The sequence below is a fragment of the Vidua chalybeata genome, chromosome Z, assembly GCF_026979565.1.
Source record: "Vidua chalybeata isolate OUT-0048 chromosome Z, bVidCha1 merged haplotype, whole genome shotgun sequence".
In the NCBI taxonomy this organism is placed as follows: Eukaryota; Metazoa; Chordata; class Aves; order Passeriformes; family Viduidae; genus Vidua; species Vidua chalybeata.
The window spans coordinates 92,057-109,686 of record NC_071570.1 but is presented as its reverse complement, the minus strand read 5'-3'; the positions used below and the strand labels follow the sequence as shown (position 1 = coordinate 109,686).

The 17,630-nt window shown below is 40.2% G+C and overlaps 1 protein-coding gene and 1 long non-coding RNA gene across 4 annotated transcripts; one reads left to right on the top strand and one right to left on the bottom strand.

Moving 5' to 3' along the window:
- Positions 1-477: 477 nt before the first annotated feature.
- Positions 478-14,016, bottom strand: LMAN1 (lectin, mannose binding 1). 2 transcript variants are annotated; one of them, XM_053931652.1, is made up of 13 exons: positions 13,824-14,016; positions 12,852-13,006; positions 12,661-12,768; positions 12,139-12,200; positions 11,298-11,397; positions 9,964-10,087; positions 9,559-9,617; positions 8,854-8,986; positions 7,830-8,026; positions 7,653-7,723; positions 5,328-5,478; positions 4,488-4,609; positions 478-3,368 (listed from the first exon to the last, which is right to left on the bottom strand). In XM_053931652.1, exons 1-13 carry the CDS (start codon positions 14,005-14,007, stop codon positions 3,332-3,334), a joined length of 1,503 nt encoding a protein of 500 aa, XP_053787627.1. In that variant the 5' UTR covers positions 14,008-14,016; the 3' UTR covers positions 478-3,331. The 2 variants fall into 2 exon arrangements, with proteins under 2 accessions (XP_053787627.1, XP_053787628.1); XM_053931653.1 differs by having other exon boundaries at positions 7,830-8,023.
- LOC128781763 (uncharacterized) lies at positions 13,904-17,200 on the top strand. 2 transcript variants are annotated; one of them, XR_008428491.1, is made up of 4 exons: positions 13,904-13,990; positions 14,654-14,733; positions 15,498-15,611; positions 16,446-17,200. It is a non-coding gene; the product is annotated as an uncharacterized LOC128781763 (long non-coding RNA). The 2 variants fall into 2 exon arrangements; XR_008428490.1 differs by lacking the exon at positions 13,904-13,990 and having other exon boundaries at positions 14,442-14,733.
- Positions 17,201-17,630: the final 430 nt, after the last annotated feature.

Below are 17,630 nucleotides of genomic sequence, written 5' to 3'. Positions count from 1 at the left end.
AGATCTCTAACCCCAGCACAGAATTCAGACTCAAACAGGCAAATTCTAGAGGGAGGCCAGCACAAAAATGCCATTCAAACTCCCAATCTTTTCTAGATTCTGTGTTCCTATCAGTCACATAATGCAAAAATACTTAGGTGTTCTTGAAAGAACCAGGACTCCGCCCCCTTCTTCATCCCTCTACCAAGAGGATGTTGCCTTTTCTAGCAGCTGGACCATCAAAAGAAATATGTTAGGGTTTTGTCAGCTTGAATAGATTAAATTCAAGATTCCTGTCCTCTGTGTGCTGAAAAACTTCCTTCTGGCTGGGGAAAAGTGACAGTCACAGAGGGAATTCAGACTCAGAATGCTATTAACTACCCAGTGTAGAACTGAACCCAGATCTGTAAGTGTTCTGACTCTGAACTGAGGGTAAAGAATGCTTCAAATACACTTGCTTAGATTTCATGGACATGTACCAAATGAAAAGAAAAAGGCTTACTAAAAATATGCACCTTTATTCAAATAAGGCTATCTCTGAACTCCAAGTATCAATTTACATCAGTCAGAAACAAACATGAAACTGTCAGCTGTTTGAATTTAAAACAATAATAAAAAAAACCCAGTAGACATTTTTTGGTGTTATGGTTATTGATCCTTTGAGAAACGTCAGATTTTCTTCCCACAGAAGTTACAAACCAGAGCAGTTAATTAACCATAAACCAGGTCATTTACAAACCATATTGTGCATTTGACTTGTAAAAGATTCAGGGGTGACTGTGTGTTTAATAAACCCCCACCAGAACAATCCCATTATCTGATCATTGCCAAATATTTGCATTTGTTATCCACAATTCAAATATAACTTTTCTCCCTAATATTGTCCAGCTGCATTCCGTGTCTTTCCTCCTAGCTGTGAAATCTTACTGGATAAGAATCAAACACTGTCACTGCTGAAAGACACTTAGCAGGAGGCTACATTGACTGAAAAATATTCTTAGAATCCTTATTTGTTGCTATCACTTCAAGAACACACAGGACGAAATTTGAGCTGGGCAGTTGGGCGTTTTCTTTTAATCCAGTGAGTTATGGAAGCTCCAAGGGGAGACAACTGTGAAATGAATCATGAAGCAAAGTTACCAGTTTTCTGGTGTTCCATATTAGACCTTCTGTTCCCTACCACAGAAGATTTCTCATTGCATGTGCGAGACATGTCTGATCCAGCAGCCTCCTCCTGAAGAGAAAACTGTAGGCTTCAAGTTCCCTTCTAGACATCATCCCTAACCTGCTCTTCTTTCTAACCAAACAAACAGAAGTATGGGCTGCTCCAGCTTTAAATCAAAGGAATGGGTGGGTAACTTCACTGTAACAAAAATCCAGGCTTATTCCAATGGACACATCAGAACTGCTCCTCATTCTGCCAGATATGTATCAAAATACTTTCTGCATAAGAGGTTTTGCAAAGCCTGCTGTGAGAGGAGTTCTGTTTGGATGTTGCACTGATGCAACAAGGTCTGCGACTGAAAGGAAGCACCACTGTACAATTTCAGAACCATTTAAGAAAATATATTAAGTTTCATTACAAGAGTCCAGGTTGTAATAGCTTAGACTCAAGGCACCTGGAAATATTTGCTGGTGTTGAAAGAACTGAAGAGATAAATTTCAGTGGGTTATTCTGCTTTATCTGAAAAGTTGTTTATTCATTGATTAGCCTGAGGCAGTAGTTTGTCTCATTAGTACAGCAAAATCTGCTCAAATTTAGAAACGAATCTATAAAGCTGTACCACGTGGAGTATTCTCCATACTGCAGATGTGTTAATTGGTGTGTAGCCAGTGTCATTTTCTTAGTATAGCACAGACATTCAGTTTTTGGACACTGTACTTAAAGTAACAAAATATGTTGCATAGATTTATCATTTCTCCAAACTGACAGGCACAATACTGAAGTGTTCTTCATTACAGTGAATTTGGCAGCACGTGTTGCACTCCAAGGAAGCAGACTGCAGAAATGCAATAAGAGTAGTGACATTACATATCATTTTTGCAGATTCAAACAAACAATTAACAGTTCTAAGTGAAATATCCTGATGCATTTGTGTATTTTATAGAATTTAGGAAACCAGAGAAATACTTACTCTAATTCTACATACAACTCAAGGACAAAGTTACCACAGATATGTAAACAAGGCAAAATTAATTAATTTCACATTCCTAAGTTGGGCCCTCTGCTTTCTTTCTTTCCTGAAGCAAATGTTCACTTGATAAGCAGTATCAAAATCACATATTCAGTCTTATGCTTTTGATATCCAAACAGGAATTGACACAAAATACTGATTCTACAGACTAACAAACATGTCTGAAGCAAGTTTGTGAAGAAATGGGTTAACACTCAATAGCTGCAGTTTACAATACTCACCATGTCAAGATTTAAAACAAAACATCTGTACTTGACATGTGAAAGACACAAGACAGCTTTAGAAAAGTAAAGACAAATTCACACACTAAATATATCCTTGATACAATCAGATTGGAAGATGGATAAAGCAACCACCTTTGCTGGAAGAGTTCCATAAATCTCCCCAAAAAATTACAGACAGACTTGAAACCATGAAAAAATGTATCAGCCCCATGACATACTTGAAGAAACTACTTTATCACATTTTTTCTCACTGCCCAAAATCAAACTGCAAAACAGGGAGAAGAGCCTTTCTTTGCATGTTCTGTATAATTGTTTTTTTACATCAAGTATCAAGAGTCAGGGTCTTAAAGGCCTGTCTTTGTGGCCACATATTAAAAAGTGTTTAAATAAGAATTAACTAAAATATTCTTAGACTGTTAAATCCAAGTGGTAAACAAATAAAATGTTTATAATAAATTCTTACCCGCCAAAAAAACCCAAACCCCACAGAAGAACAGTTCTTTGAGGTCTGGGATTTTTTTACCTTCTTTTTATTTTCTTTTTTTTTTTTTAACTGCTATGTCAGGACACACAGTAGCAAGTTTTCTGCACAAATCATCCATCTGCAATTTACACTCTGAACAAACACCAAGCCTGGGTGTTTCAACTCCTCCTCTGGAATCTTAACAAAAGCAGAGGAATGGGGAGTTTGCCTTTCAATATTTATGAAAAAGTCAACTGAAAACACAGGCAGGGTGCACAGTCTTACCCCATTCAGCATTTGCTCCCTGTTTTTAGCATCAACACTTTAAATGGAAACTCATTTTATTTAACAAAATTCAATAATTTATAATATTGAAGTATATCCAACACTAAAATTTCCCTCATTTACAGAAGTGTAGAATTTTCTGTGCATACAGACTGCTGTTATGTACACACAAACAGAACAGGTCATCAAAAGAACTTTTTGGCTGCTGCTTCTTGTTGGCTCCTGAAAGAAAAGGCAGAAAATAATTCTTCAAGTCTTTTTAATTTCAAACTAGCTAACTGCTTTAAATTTTCATTTATTTGAGTATTAGAAGATTCCATTCCTTATCAATAGCAACTTAGAGAAAATATAAGCCATAGCACAAAAAGAGAATATATTTTTTTCTATTCACAAAGAATCACTGTAGTTCCAATTTTGCATCAGACACAAAAGGAAAAAAAAAAAAAAACCAAACAACCCCACATGAACAAACAAACTCACTTTTAAAATACTCTTGAACATTTTCTGAAGCTTCTCAGGATCTGATTTGCCTAAATATCACCTGAGAAAAGGAAACCCATGCAACTAAGCAGGGAAAGAATTGACTTTAAGTGGGATTTCCTTTTCCCTCTGGCACAGATCATTAATTTTCTTAGTGGATACAGACACTGTGGATCAACCACATTCAGGTCCTGGAATTACAAATGCATGACAAAGAACTGGAGGGGACCAGCTCCTTGTTTGTCTTGGAAATCATTGTTCCAGTTCATGGCAAAAAGACTACCAAGCATGGAGGTTATCCTTTTCATTAATGCAAATAGAATTTCAACATTATGACATCACAAGGAGGGGGAAGAGAAGAGAAAGACCATCCCAATTAGCCTAGAAAGAAAAAGAAAAAGAAAAAGAAAAAGAAAAAGAAAAAAAGAAAAAAAAAAAAAAAAAAAAAAAAAGAAAAAAAAGAAAAAAAAGAGAAAAAGAAAAAAAAAAAAAAAAGAAAAACCAGTCAGGTTGAACCAGGTCAAGTTCCCACCTGATAAACGGTGGCTGAATGGAGGTAGAATAAACCAAACTTCAACATGATAATTCAACATTTCCAGTGGGTTCTGGAACAGTGGTAAATTTTGCATTCTTAGAGGTTTTTGAAGACCTGACCAGTTTAAATCCCAAGTGACACTATCTGAATTCAGTGTGGACTCTGTTTGGAGCAGAAGATTGAACTGGAGACCTCCCAAGGTCTCTTCCAATCTGAATGATTGCTTGTTTTAACAAGATTAACACAATGATACCATTCCAATGACATTATCAGTCAGTAGTTTTAAAACTATTTGCCTTGCTGTCTTTAAGCCACAGAGGACTTACCTATACATTACATAACCAATGAATAACACAGTTTGCACTGCCACAAATATGAAGAAATGCACTGTAGATAAGCAGGATGGAAACGGTGGCAACTCTGGACACTTTTGTTTCTCACTGGATGGCTAAAAAAACAAGAAAAGAGCAAACAAGACATCCCATCAAAAGACTTACAAAACAAGGGCTTTGTAATATGATGTAAAAATCAGAAGATGGAGAGAAATGACAGTACTCTGAAAAAATAATCTTAATCCTCATCTCACTCTCCCCTTCCACCTTTCCATTTCTCAGATGAATTGCCTGATGTTAAATTGAGGTTTATGTGGGAAAGAATACATAAATATGGTAAATTAATCAAGGACCTTCTACAGATCATAAGCTACATCAGCTTAATTGCTACCTAGGCTAGATTAAGGTACTCCTGAATATGAACACCATCTTTTTTTTTTTTTTTTTTTTTTTTTGCATTAAGAAGCCTTAAGCAAAGCCTGCCTGAGTTTTCCCTGATTAAAGCTCTCCCTTGTGTGGAGAAGCACCACAGAATCTCCTCTGTATAGAGCTGTTAAGTAGGGGGAAAAACACAAAAAAAAAGCACCTAGAAAACCTAATTGCTTGACCTTGTTTCCACAGGAAATTAGACTAAAAATCATGCTCTTTGTGCAAAACTTCTCATCAAGACCCAGATCATGCAGTTAGGTCAAGGCAGCATAGTTTTACTGAAGCAGCTTAATGAAGGATTAATTGCTCCCTAAATTGCATGCTGGAGCAATTGCACTGCTTTTCACTAACAGCCAAAGAAAGCCGTGTTACACTCACGCTTTACACTCCCGGCACATAAATTACCATGTTGCGTTGCACTAAATGCTCTATGTCCCTCTTTACTACATGAAGGTGTTCTTTGATGTCATTGAAGTGCTGTGTTGTTTCATAGACTCCTGCAGAGCCAGGGTGTTGAGCCCCACTGATGGATCTCAGAGCTTCAGTCACAGAATTTCTGAAACAAGACAAGTAACAAACCAGCTTTTCTACAAATAGCAGTTATTCTGGACAGCTTTTAGCTCATTAGAATTAGGCTGAAATACACAGTTGCACCAAAAGGCAGCAAATTTTACTAGCTTTCAAGAATACCTCTCAAGAAGTAACCCTTTAGTCAAACTACAATTTTTAAAAATAGTTAATTGTGCAGATAGTTGCCATTTGTAGAGTGCCCCATCTCTCAGTCATGCTGAGAATAAGAACTAGCAAATATTCTGTTGCCAGACATCTGCTTTGTCTGCCTGACTGCTGAGGGCTATAGAACAAGAGTTCTGTCTGAGGTCCTGGCCAATGCTTTAGCATCAGCAGAGTTTAATGCAATCTTGAAGAAACCCAGAAGCTGTTTGAAAAACAAACAAACAAACAAATAAATAAAATCAGTCATGTAAGAAATAAAAACAAGGAAGAGGCTTTAGGGATAAGAAAAGATTTAGATACATCCTTGTTTTGTGATTACCGTTTATGTGAGGAACTCAATTCCCATATGCATTGTCAAAATACTTAATATTGTCTTATTGTGAATTCATTTTCCTTCTACAACAAATGAAATTAAATCCAGAAAAAGCTGAGGTTTCATAACTAATTTGGTTTGAGGTAAACTAGTCAATGAGAGAAAAAACCCTTAAACTCTAATCAATATGTTTATATAATTTTCTCCTACTGTGCTGTTTCTTTTGAGTTGCAAAGAGGATTATTCTACAGCTAAAATATTTATCACGTGAATGATAATCTCTTCATTATTAACAGAATAGACAATCAAAATGTATGCCTTTGGATTTCTTTTTAATTTACTTAAAACTTTCCATTTGGTCCAGATGGAAGCATACTTCAATGCTTTCATGGAGCATTCCAAACTCTCTGTAGAGTGGTCAGCAATTTTCCATTTACCTGGACTTGCAATTAGTGTTATAAGAATACATTTTAGAAGTAAATTTCTCACTGGAAGGTTTTATCTTAAATAACCTGTCATGCCCACTGCCTAATAGCCACTGATGGTAATTCTGTCTTTCCACACACCTCACAGTGGTACAAAACAAGTGGGACACTCACTTGGTTCTTCTCCCACCTAACAGAACCATCTCTACATAATGAACAGAAATCTGCACACCCACCTTCCTCCAGACTGATTGAGACTTTGTTAAAAGCAAAATAACTTCCCTGAATAGACACGGGCTGTATCAAATTGAATTTATATTGACTTTTGCAATAATAACACCCTGCTGACAGTTTCTACTGTAGGAACATGCAAGATTCTTCTATAATCAGGTGATTAAGAAATCCACAATCTTGCCAAGAAAATTACTTGGCCACTAAGTCCTTTTCCTGCGGGATGACAAGCGATGCACAGAGGGGCTGTTTATTTCTCTCTCTAAATAAAGCATTTCTTTAATCTAAGAAAAGTATTAAGATGATGTTATGCAAACTGTGAGCTGGTAAGTAGTCACTAAAATGGCAGACTGCCAATGTTAACAAGAAAATCTAATTTGCTTGCAAGGTATAAAGATTTATCAAGAATATTAACATAAAAGCTTCTGTGGAAGAACAAGTGCAAAAATGGAAGCACTCTTAATCTTCATTCTACAAGAAACTGACCTACTTAGATAAATCACAGGAGCTGCCCTTAAACTAATACGGGGGGAAGCACAACTGAAGGAATTGTTTTTCTCCGTTTTTTTTTTAAATACAAGGTAAGTAATGTTTTAGCTGCTACAAATGAAGGGCTAAACCAGCTTAAAGCCATTCCTGATTAAGACAGCAACAGTAAAACATCTTAAAAGAAGTACTGAGACATCCCCATCAAACACAAGCATCTTCACAAATCTATTTTAGCAGTATAGCACGTTCAAGATAAGAGGTTTACTTCATTGTTTTTAAAGGGGCTGAACTTACCTGTTGAATTTTGTAATAAAAATAATGGAATTTCATTATAAAAAAGAGACAAATTAGGGCACTTAGCAATCCTTGGGGCATGAATTGACTTTATTACAGAAATTAAATATATGCAGGGAGTCTTCACTAAGGAACTAACACAAACATCAAGTTTGTCAATACTGTCCCACTGAAATAACACACAGGATTTAAACTGAAATCATAAAATTCAAAATACAGCCATAATATTTGGGAAGTGTTTACCTTATTTCCTTTACTTGTCTAATGACCTCTTCTTGGGTTTTCACAACCGTCTCTATCTCTTGCTGCGAAACCTGGTAGGGGCAGGAGGAGGAAACAGATCAACATATCTTGGAAAAAACAAATGGATCCCACTGCTGAAATCAGGCTGGGCTCTGACTCACCATGGGTTTTATTTACCTGTCCCTGCTGACCTGGAATCCCAGCTCCTCTTTTGGCAATCTCCTCTGTGACTGCAGAGACATATTTCCTCTGCTCATCCAGAATCATGTCCAGTTGTCTGTTAAGCTGTTTGATTTCCAGATGAATTCGATTCTGCCCCTCAAAAATTTGCCTCAGTTCACGATCACTCACAGTTTCAAAAGCATCATCTGCTGCTAAGAAAAAAACACAGGGGCTTTTCACACATGTGCACATTCCTCACAAGTTGCAATGGATCATTCTTCTTGCTCCCTTAACATATGCAGATCCATCTACCTTCTCCTACAACTTCATCATCCCAACGTCCAAAAGCCTCTGGCAAAGGCATTATTTCTTACCAAAGAAAGGCTGAACCATATCTCAAAAATGCAGATCAAAATAACCTATAGGACCTTTAGAACAGTCATCACTGTGCAATAAAGATGACAACCTAAAATTTCATGTATAGATGCCCAAAGTAGATTCCCAGTGTATTTGTAGTTGCATACAGCTATTAGAATCCACAGAAGTAACAAATGGCTTCCATTATATTTTCAAATAATCGGGTTCTTGTCTGCCCACCATTAGGCAAGCATTAAAAAGCTTTTCCATGGTAAGCACACATTCCAAGATATGCACTAGCCCACCTTTAAAAACATTTTCTATCAATGTGCAGAAACAGACCAAAAAGATGTCCTTTAAATAATGAAAAAAGGCCATGCTGTCTTAATCACCACTTTACAGAGATGCATGACCTTCTCTCCCTTCTGTTGTTCATAATTCCCACCATGTTTCCAGTCACTCATTTTATTCTCAATACAGGCACCACCAGGATAACTTTAGAAACAGGAAACAAATTACAGTAAATATTTTAAAATAATGTAAGTAACATCAGTGGGACTTTAGCAAGATCAGCCAGAGTATCCCTAGTTCCTAGTATATCAGCCAGAGTATTCCTAGTATCCCTAGTTGCTGGAAAACAAATGTTTTCCTGGACAACTGAAAAATAGCTCAAATAACTTGCCTGGCTGTCCTTGCACATCAGGATGTTCCCTTTGAAATTCTTCCTTCTTCTTATCCAATTCTTGCTGGAAGTGTTCAAACTCTTCTTGATACTTCTCTTTATCTTTCTGAGGGATTTCTGCATCTAGTGTTGGCTTTAAAACATTATTGGAGGGACGGGCACGTGTAAGATTTTTTCATGTTCTCCCCCACTCTTAACACAACTGACTCTCCCGTTCAGATTTCAGATGTGAACACATGACAAAATTACTGCAGCACATTCATACATGTAGCTGAAGTGAAAAATCACACATTCCCATGTAGATCAATTAGAAAATTTTCCCAATAGAAAATTAAAACAAGTTTTACAAGGATAAATGCTGTTTAGCAGTACAGAATCACCCTAGAAGTAGGGAAAGTTGAAAGTGAGAACAGATATTTGCCCACTTCCAAAAGAAAATGTACTTTATAGTACTGCGTGGTTTGATTTAACATAATGAGTTTTGTTGCTTCCAGAATTCTGGTCTTGAGAGTACTAATGACAATATTATTGAAATATTACAATACTAGTTTAATTTTTCTAAACCACATGACAGCACGACTACATGCCAAAATTGTGAAACAGAAATGCCACGTGTGACTTAAGAGGAAATACCATAATCTGGTGCTGCACATACAATAACATGTACAATAAAATATTTTACTAATCATGCATAAAAATTCTTACTGCTTCCTTCCCAGGTTCAGTCAGCTGGAAGGTCAGAAATGACAGCACATCATGGTCATCTGTGTTCAACAAACAAACAAAAAAAACCACCTTACAAATGTCTCTAATTCCCAAGCCAACCTTCCACTTGCAAAGGGTCTTCAAAAAACAGCATCCTCACAAGTGTTTGTGCAGCAAGGAATGAGACTATACAGGGGCTTTGTCAGGAAAAAATGAAAATTCTTTTGCTGGAGTCAGGTAAAGTCCAAAGCATGTCAGTAATTTGGGATTGCAAGAGGGTTAATTACACCATCATGGTCAAAAATTGGTATAATGGATCAACACTGATAGTAAAAACCCAACCACCCTCTCTTGCAAGCCTTGCAAGTCCTCACAACATTTGCCATAATTTTTAACATTTTCTACCTGCAAGTCCCCCTGTGGCTGCAGATATTCCAAAGTACCCTTGTGATGGCAACACCATATCTTCCACTTTGGCACAAAATTCATAGTCTTCTTTATCCGGAGTAAAGCCATTATTAATTAATACCTAAAAGGACAAACACTTAGGATTTTCACCACATTTTTGTTAATTGTTTTGTCAGTTTACAATAATGCTCATAAAATACAACTTACTAGGTAACTCAGTAGCTCATACAAGAAACCAAAAACTATTTCTTTTCTGGGAGAGAGATTTTACCAACATTTTACATAAGCATTCTATTTGCTAAAGTCCACATCCCAAGAAGGTTCTGGGCAACACAGAACTACACAGATCTACACCAGTCATCTCTTGCAGTTCTGATTCAAAGCATAAGGAGATTCTGCAAAATGCATCCCTGGAGAAAGAGGGAACTACTAAGTTTAATAGCAACATCTGGGACAGAGGAGTTCCTAAAGGAGGCATCAGGGCCCAGGTGAGAACAGAGCAGCCTTGGAGACTGAAGTTTAACTTCCATTCAAGAGAGACAGCTTTTCCCATTACAACACAGTACAAGGTCTGCCCTCGTCTAGGTGCAGTCATGTTTACTTTTAGAGAAACTTCTACTACAAAATGATAGCTGTGCACTTTATGGCTGCTACCTATGAATATATGAACAGCACCTTTCCAGAAGAGATCAGACACTGACAAACACACACTCTGTAGCTTTCACAACCCGCACCACATTAGTATTTTTCTCTCCTTACCTAGAAGGAATTCACAATCAGCTAGTATTTAAGAAGTCTTAAAGACTCCCTTATACCAGTGGGTTTTAATCTTTAGTCTTGAAAGCCCTACTATTTTTTGGAGGTAAGAAGCCCCAAGTAAAAAATTTAAATCTACTGTTGAATAGTTTTAGCTTTTTAGCCACATTTCAAGAACCTCTGGTTCAAAAATCAGCTATAAAACCCTCTGCAATTCTTACATCAGCTTAAGAAATACCAAGCTCAGGAGCAGCTCGATCACCTATAGCTTAAACAGATCCTGACCTTGGGACATGTCTCCAGGCAAGTCAAGGGCAACAGAAGGGTTTGAGCACATCATGAGTGTGTTTGTGCGACTGCCTCCTAAGTGACATTAGAAAAATCAGCAATACCTGCATTCTAATGCAGCCACAAGAACCTGTGTAGCATTTAAACACAGTACCTCCTTCCAACCTCTGCTGCCAAGCTCCACGTTTCCAACACTGGAACTGACATATTTGTTGCAACTCCGTGAAAACCCAGTCTCACATTTAAGAAGCTGAGAAAGACAAGTAATTCTGTTATTTCAGACTTACAGTCAGTGTTTTTTGGTAGTATGTGATCTTGACTCGCACAGGATAGGGCTTGTTCCGAAAGTCCCTCTGACAGGATGCCAGTGCTTGCGTGGATCCATCGCTGTGCAAAAAGAGAGCATCAGTAAAACTCTGTGTTAATGATTAATCAGTTGGGACAAAAAAGTGTCTGACTCTCACTAAGTTTTTACTCTCACTAAGTTCTCACTGCAGTTTTTCAATCTGCAAGCTTTTCCAGGCTGTTCTGTAATTGCACTGAGCTTTCTGCAGGGATCTCCAGTACTACATGCTGTACACAGGACACAATGCAGAGGGAATGCAGCAATGGGGAAATCTGTTTTCTGAGATACATTCTAAGATACAATTTTCAGATATATTCCTGCACCCGGGAACCTAATGGAAATAAGCTGTAGTGACTGCACCAACTAAGCTAGATACCTCTCCTCTCCAAAATCCAAAAAGGTGACCATTGTGCTGTTGATAAACAATCAGAAATCAAAATTAATCCAATCAATTTTAGTAACAGCAATTTTCTTTCAGTTAGTCACTTCTTCCAATTATTAGCTGTGTGTGGAGGATCCCCATAAGCAATAGTTTGTACTGTACCTATATTTATCTGAGTTCAGCCATCCCAAAAGGCATTTGCCAATAAAATAGCCATCAGTTGCCAATTTCTCTGCTGTTACTAGCAAAGCAGTGTGTTAACAAATAGAAACCCTCAAATGTAAAGGAAACAACAAAGTTTCATATGAAAGAAGCTTTTATAATGCTTCTCAAAGGGTTTCATGGAACATTTCATCATTCAAAAGCAAGCATTCAGCAATAACACTGAAAATAAACTTACTTCTGATGGTCATACAGCAGCTTTCCATTGTTGCCTACAACAATCACTCCGGGATTGTTTTTCTAGGGAAAGAAATGGCACACAAATGGATTAGTTTAATTTGAAGCGAAATATCAGCAACATCTCTGAAAGCCTTCTGCTAAAATCAGTCTAAAATGTCTAAAAACAAGCCAGAGTTGTGCAGGGAAAGCAAAAGCACCAAAGCAGACCTACTGTGTATTGTTTATGTTTCAGGATCATTCTGGACTGGAAAACTGAGAATTGAAAACAGCAACTGTCATCCTCATCTGCAACAAAATCTTTGCTGCTGAGCTGCTCAAAGCAAATTTCTTCCAAGAAAAACAGCATCTCTGAAGACACGCACAAAAATGGGAGTTTCCAGTATAAGGGAAACTTAACTATTTTATTTTATCCCTTTGAAGTGAAAGAGGGGAAGAGTAAGAAAACAACATCCTAGTTTCTTCCTCAACAGGCAGGAAATTAATTTGTCGTCTTTGCTGCAAGAGTTTCCTTCCAACCAACCTTTCCATCATTGTCAAATGAATCAAAGAAAATTCCAACACCGTTCCATTTATCAGCTGCCCCGAAAACAGGACCTTCCAAGCCTTGCTCTTCTGTAAACCAGATTGCCTATGAAGAAAGCAAAAGGTCATAAGTCAAGATTCACTTTTAAAGCACATTTGTTTTTCTCAGTTAGGTGAAACTGCTCCTACCAATCCATCAGCTCCAATGCGGCCTCTTCCTGTAACTCGAAAGGTCGCTTCCACTTCCCAATATTCAAATATTGATTTGTTTTTTGTCCACACTGAGCCCTTCTGGCTTTTCAAGGAGGTTGTTATACGGATCTGATCTGCACTTGGGATGGCATCTAGAAAGGAAACAAGATGTTCTAACTTTCTGTTTAGCAGTGTAAAAGAACAACAGGCACACATTCAGAGAGAGATTCATTTGCTCGCATTAAATAACATTGCTTTTAGGGATTATTTTCTTGAAAAAGGGGAAAAAAACTCATCTATAGACAGTTGCCTTCATGTCACTTGTATCATAATATCAAATAAGAAAAGGTATATTTAAGAATTAAGCAGTAGCAACTAAATTAAAGTCTGACAAACACCGAAACCACTGCAGAGAAACTACGTGAAGGAAACTACGTGAAGGTGGAACTGCAAATGCCAACACCTTTCACAATGGGGGACACTCAGGAAGGGCAACAAGCCTTTCGGAGCACAACGGAACCCTTAACCCAGAGCGCACAGAAACAGACGTTGTTCAGCCAAGTCCTATTTGCCAAGGCCCCCTTTGCATTTCGAGCTTTGAGACGACGAAACCCAACAGTTTGTCTGGCAGCACGGCCCGGGGCGACCTCGAGCGCGGCAGCAGTGACACATCAGCACTTCCCGGCAGCGCCACGAGTCCCCTGGCCAGGGCCCGCAGCCGCCACACCAGGAGGCCATAGGTGCCTTCGCACCGCAGGTGGGTGCCCGGGCGGGCCCGGACACTTCCTCGTCACCGCAGTATCTTCTCTGCGCCTCTGGTGCCACGTGGAGCCCGAGGGCACGGCCGGCACCGACGGCCAGCTTCGCCCGCGGCTTCTCCCCGAGACTCCGCGTCCCCCGACCGGACACCGCTGCCTCCACCTCAGGAACGCCACTAGCCCGGCCCCGTCACTCCCGCCCGGCACTTACTGCCCGTGTGCACCCAGAACGGCACCGTGCCATCCGCCTGCACCAGGTGCGGCCCCTTGAAGCTGTACTTGTACTCGAAGCGCCGATGCGGCGCAGCCGCCGCGCCTTCCGTGGCCTGCGCACCGGAGAGCGCCGGGCGGCCGAGGGCGAGCAGCAGCACAAGCGGGGTGAGCGGCGCCGCCATCTTGGCCGAGCAGCGGGGCAATGCCCAGGGCCAGCGGGGCGGCCCCTGATTGGACGAGCGCGGGGGCGGGCGCGTGCGGGGCGGGGAGGGAGGCGGGACCGAGGTGAGGGCGGGGCTGAGGGCGGGAACCGGGCCGGGCTAAGGGCGGGGCTGAGGGCGGGAACCGGGCCGGGGGCCGGGCGGGGCTGAGGGCGGGAACCGGGCCGGGCTAAGGGCGGGGCTGAGGGCGGGAACCGGGCCGGGCTAAGGGCGGGGCTGAGGGCGGGAACCGGGCCGGGCTAAGGGCGGGGCTGAGGGCGGGAACCGGGCCGGGCTAAGGGCGGGGCTGAGGGCGGGAACCGGGCCGGGCTAAGGGCGGGGCTGAGGGCGGGAACTGGGGCGGGAACCCGGCGGGGCTGAGGGCGGGGAGCGCGGCGGGGAGCGGGCCGCGAACCGGGCACGGTCCCTCCCGGTGAATTTCCGAGCTGCCCCGGGTCCGAGGGGCCGGGGGCTGTGAGTTGCTGTGCGGGTCAGCCGCGTTCGTGCGGCCTCTCAGACAACTGCGAGCCGCTAACAGTGCACAGAATGTCTGAAAGATAAATACCCTGTTCGTTCCCCTCAGTATTACTTTCTTAGCAAAGACCGCACTTCCACGGGCTCTTTTCAGTTCATTTGCAGAGTAGTCGGAAGTCCCGCAGGAAAATCCACACTGTTTTTCCCAACATGCCAGACCAACCTTCCGCAGAGGTGAGCAAAACAAACCTCAGGTGACAGGCAGCCGCCAGCCGTGCCAGATTACAGCGGTGACAGGTGGGGAGAGTCCCCGACGCTGCCAAGATGAGAAACACGGCTGTTTGTCAGTGTGCAGCGTCACAGAGCGGGGGCAGGGCTTGTCTCAGAGATAAATCAACCACTGAAGCAACAGCTAAGATCTTCCTTTTTCATTCTCTCCATTTTCATTCAGCAGCCTGTCTTGCAGCCTTATTGGAGAAGAAAATAGTTATCAGGATGGGTTTTATTTTTTCAGTTTCTTTACACTCTTGGCTTTTGTTCTACATTTTTCATACCCATTTGATTCTGACATCCCTTCTTTTCCTCTTAATCTGTGAGTATGAGCAATATAAGACTCGGTAAGTAGGTTCGGAGCCTGCTAAAAAAGAGGATGATCTTGGAGGCATTTGGGAGAGATTAAGTTCTTTTTCTAAAATGGCACACATTTCCTTCAGCATGGGTGAAAGTAAAACATTACATTCTCACTTTTTCCGCTACACAAAGGAGTAAGCAAATATATGATTTGCTTAGCAAATAGTAATACTTAGTAATACTTGGCAAGCAAAATGTTTCTGAGATAAATTTTAGAATTTCTACATATAAATACATTGAGTATTCTTGACCAGTTAACACTTGTTTCTATAGAGAAAGAAGTGCTTGATGTTTTGTTTTGTATAGTGTCTTCCATCCAACAATATTCCAAACCATCCTTGATTTATGAATCTATTTTGCTTTTTTAGAACATATACGTGGGAGATGTCAAGGGAATTGGGAGTCTCTTCTTGGCAGCTTTCTAGACACAGGAAACTCAGCTGTTTTTCTGTTCTTTAAGGATCTAGAAAGTAATTTTTGAGGTAAAATTCTAGAATTACTTCAGGAGGATAAAATGGTGTGTGCATCAGGGGTCCAAACAGAGCAGCATGTGGCCCTCTCCTGTCTGCTTCCTCCATTTGCCAGTAACCTCAGAATTTATGCCTATAAAATACCAGAACCACACTGAAGGAGACTAGAAACCCAAAAGCACAAGCATTGAAACAATTCCCTCTTACCCACTCACGCACATATGTGAAAGCAGGCTAAAATTTTGCCACTTAGAGGCATTGGCATAGATGCTGTCTTGGCAATTGTGCATGGAGGATTTGTAAAACCTCCTTTGAAAATGGAAACTCCTTTAAAAGTCTTCTTTGCAGGCATGGAAAGCTGCCCTCCAATCCACTGTGACATTCGGGAAAAACATCTAGAGACTCCCAAAATTATAGATATTAGCAGTTTAGACTCTTCAAGTTAAGTCTCTTCAAATTCTTTTGCTACATGAGCTCACTAGAGGAAACAAAAATGTTTCCTATTTGTAAGAACTTCTTGAATTCTGTCCTGAAAATTACATTTGAATTCAAACCCAGTAATAGGGAAATGAAGGCTCATCAAAGAGAATAGAAAATGGCCCGCTGGCCTGAAACACAATTAGATTGGCAGGGACTGGGAGCACTGGCAGGTTGGTAATCTGTATGAACATAATTCTGTAAAATTATAACAAATGAAATACCTTCATTGTTTCAAATTCTGCCTGGAAGTAGTTAGTATAATTTCTCTGTCATTATTCTTACAAAAATGCCATTATATTTTCCATAGGTCTCATCAGGGAAGTCAAACCCCTGTGAACACACAGTAACTATAAATCTCTCCTTCAGCCTCCAGAGCTCTGAGCATTTGGACACATTAACACGCCCACACTGGAAAGGGCAGAGGAGAAAAAAGGAAAACAAATGAGGCTCCAGTGAGTGCACTCTTAAAAAGTGTGGGAAGAACCTCTGCTTATGCTAATAAACATTTGAGGTATCTTGTGTTGAACTTGAGGATTTTGAGCAGAAATGCAAGACCTGTCTGGTCTCCTCCCATCTCAGTGATCAGTCCATGATTTTTATAAATACCCCTGAAAGCAAGCCTTTGCACACAGGCAGAATTATATTCTGTGTCACAATAGATAGGAATGCTGAAACTGACTGGGTTTTTTGCACTGGCTGTGCTTTAATACATGTGCAGTTAATTAAATGCTGTGTGGAAGTCACAGAGGATTTTACGTTTGGTTTCTCCCGAGACCATGTCTTAGCATTTGAGCCTTAGCACAGCTTTATAAAGACACTCATTGAAGCCAAAGACTCACTGTCCTTGAGTTGCCCCTGGAAACAATGGATAGGAAAAGCACTGGGCATCTTAGAGAGCATTTCCTTTTCTCGTTATGTCTGTTTATCAAATCAGTGAAGGGAAGGTGGACTTTCAGAAGTTTTAAGCTATTCTTCAACAATCCAACCCGATTTCATCTCTACTCCAAGACATCAGGAAGTAACATTTTTTATTTTTTAGAATAATAAAATTATTAAGGTTGGAAAAGACCTCTAAGATCATCAATCCAGCCTCCAAAAAACCCTATTTTTTTGATAGAAGAATTTCTTAAGATGTACCACAATTAAAAAAAAAAACAAAAAAACAAAAAACAATTAATATATTGAGCCCTGTTTTTCTGTGCTTCATCTCTCTGTCACAGCCTTGAGGATTCTCCCTAGCTCCTCCTCCTAGGCCAGCAATTTGTGTGTGAAAGTGTATTATTTAATTTCAATTACAATGTTAATTACAGAAGACAAGTGGTTACTGAATCTTGCACCGTAATTAATCAAGCTGATATTTACTTAGTCCGTTGTTCACACTGGATTAAGCTGGGTCTGGACAAGCAGGGCAAGGAAAGTGAGTGACAGGAGCATTATCATGGCACACTGCCTCCCATTGGGAAAGTTCATCTTCCTTCTGAAAGAGACGCCTTCAGGGATCATGGAATTTGAATTCCCTGTGAATTTGGTGTCATCTTAGCTTGACCAGCT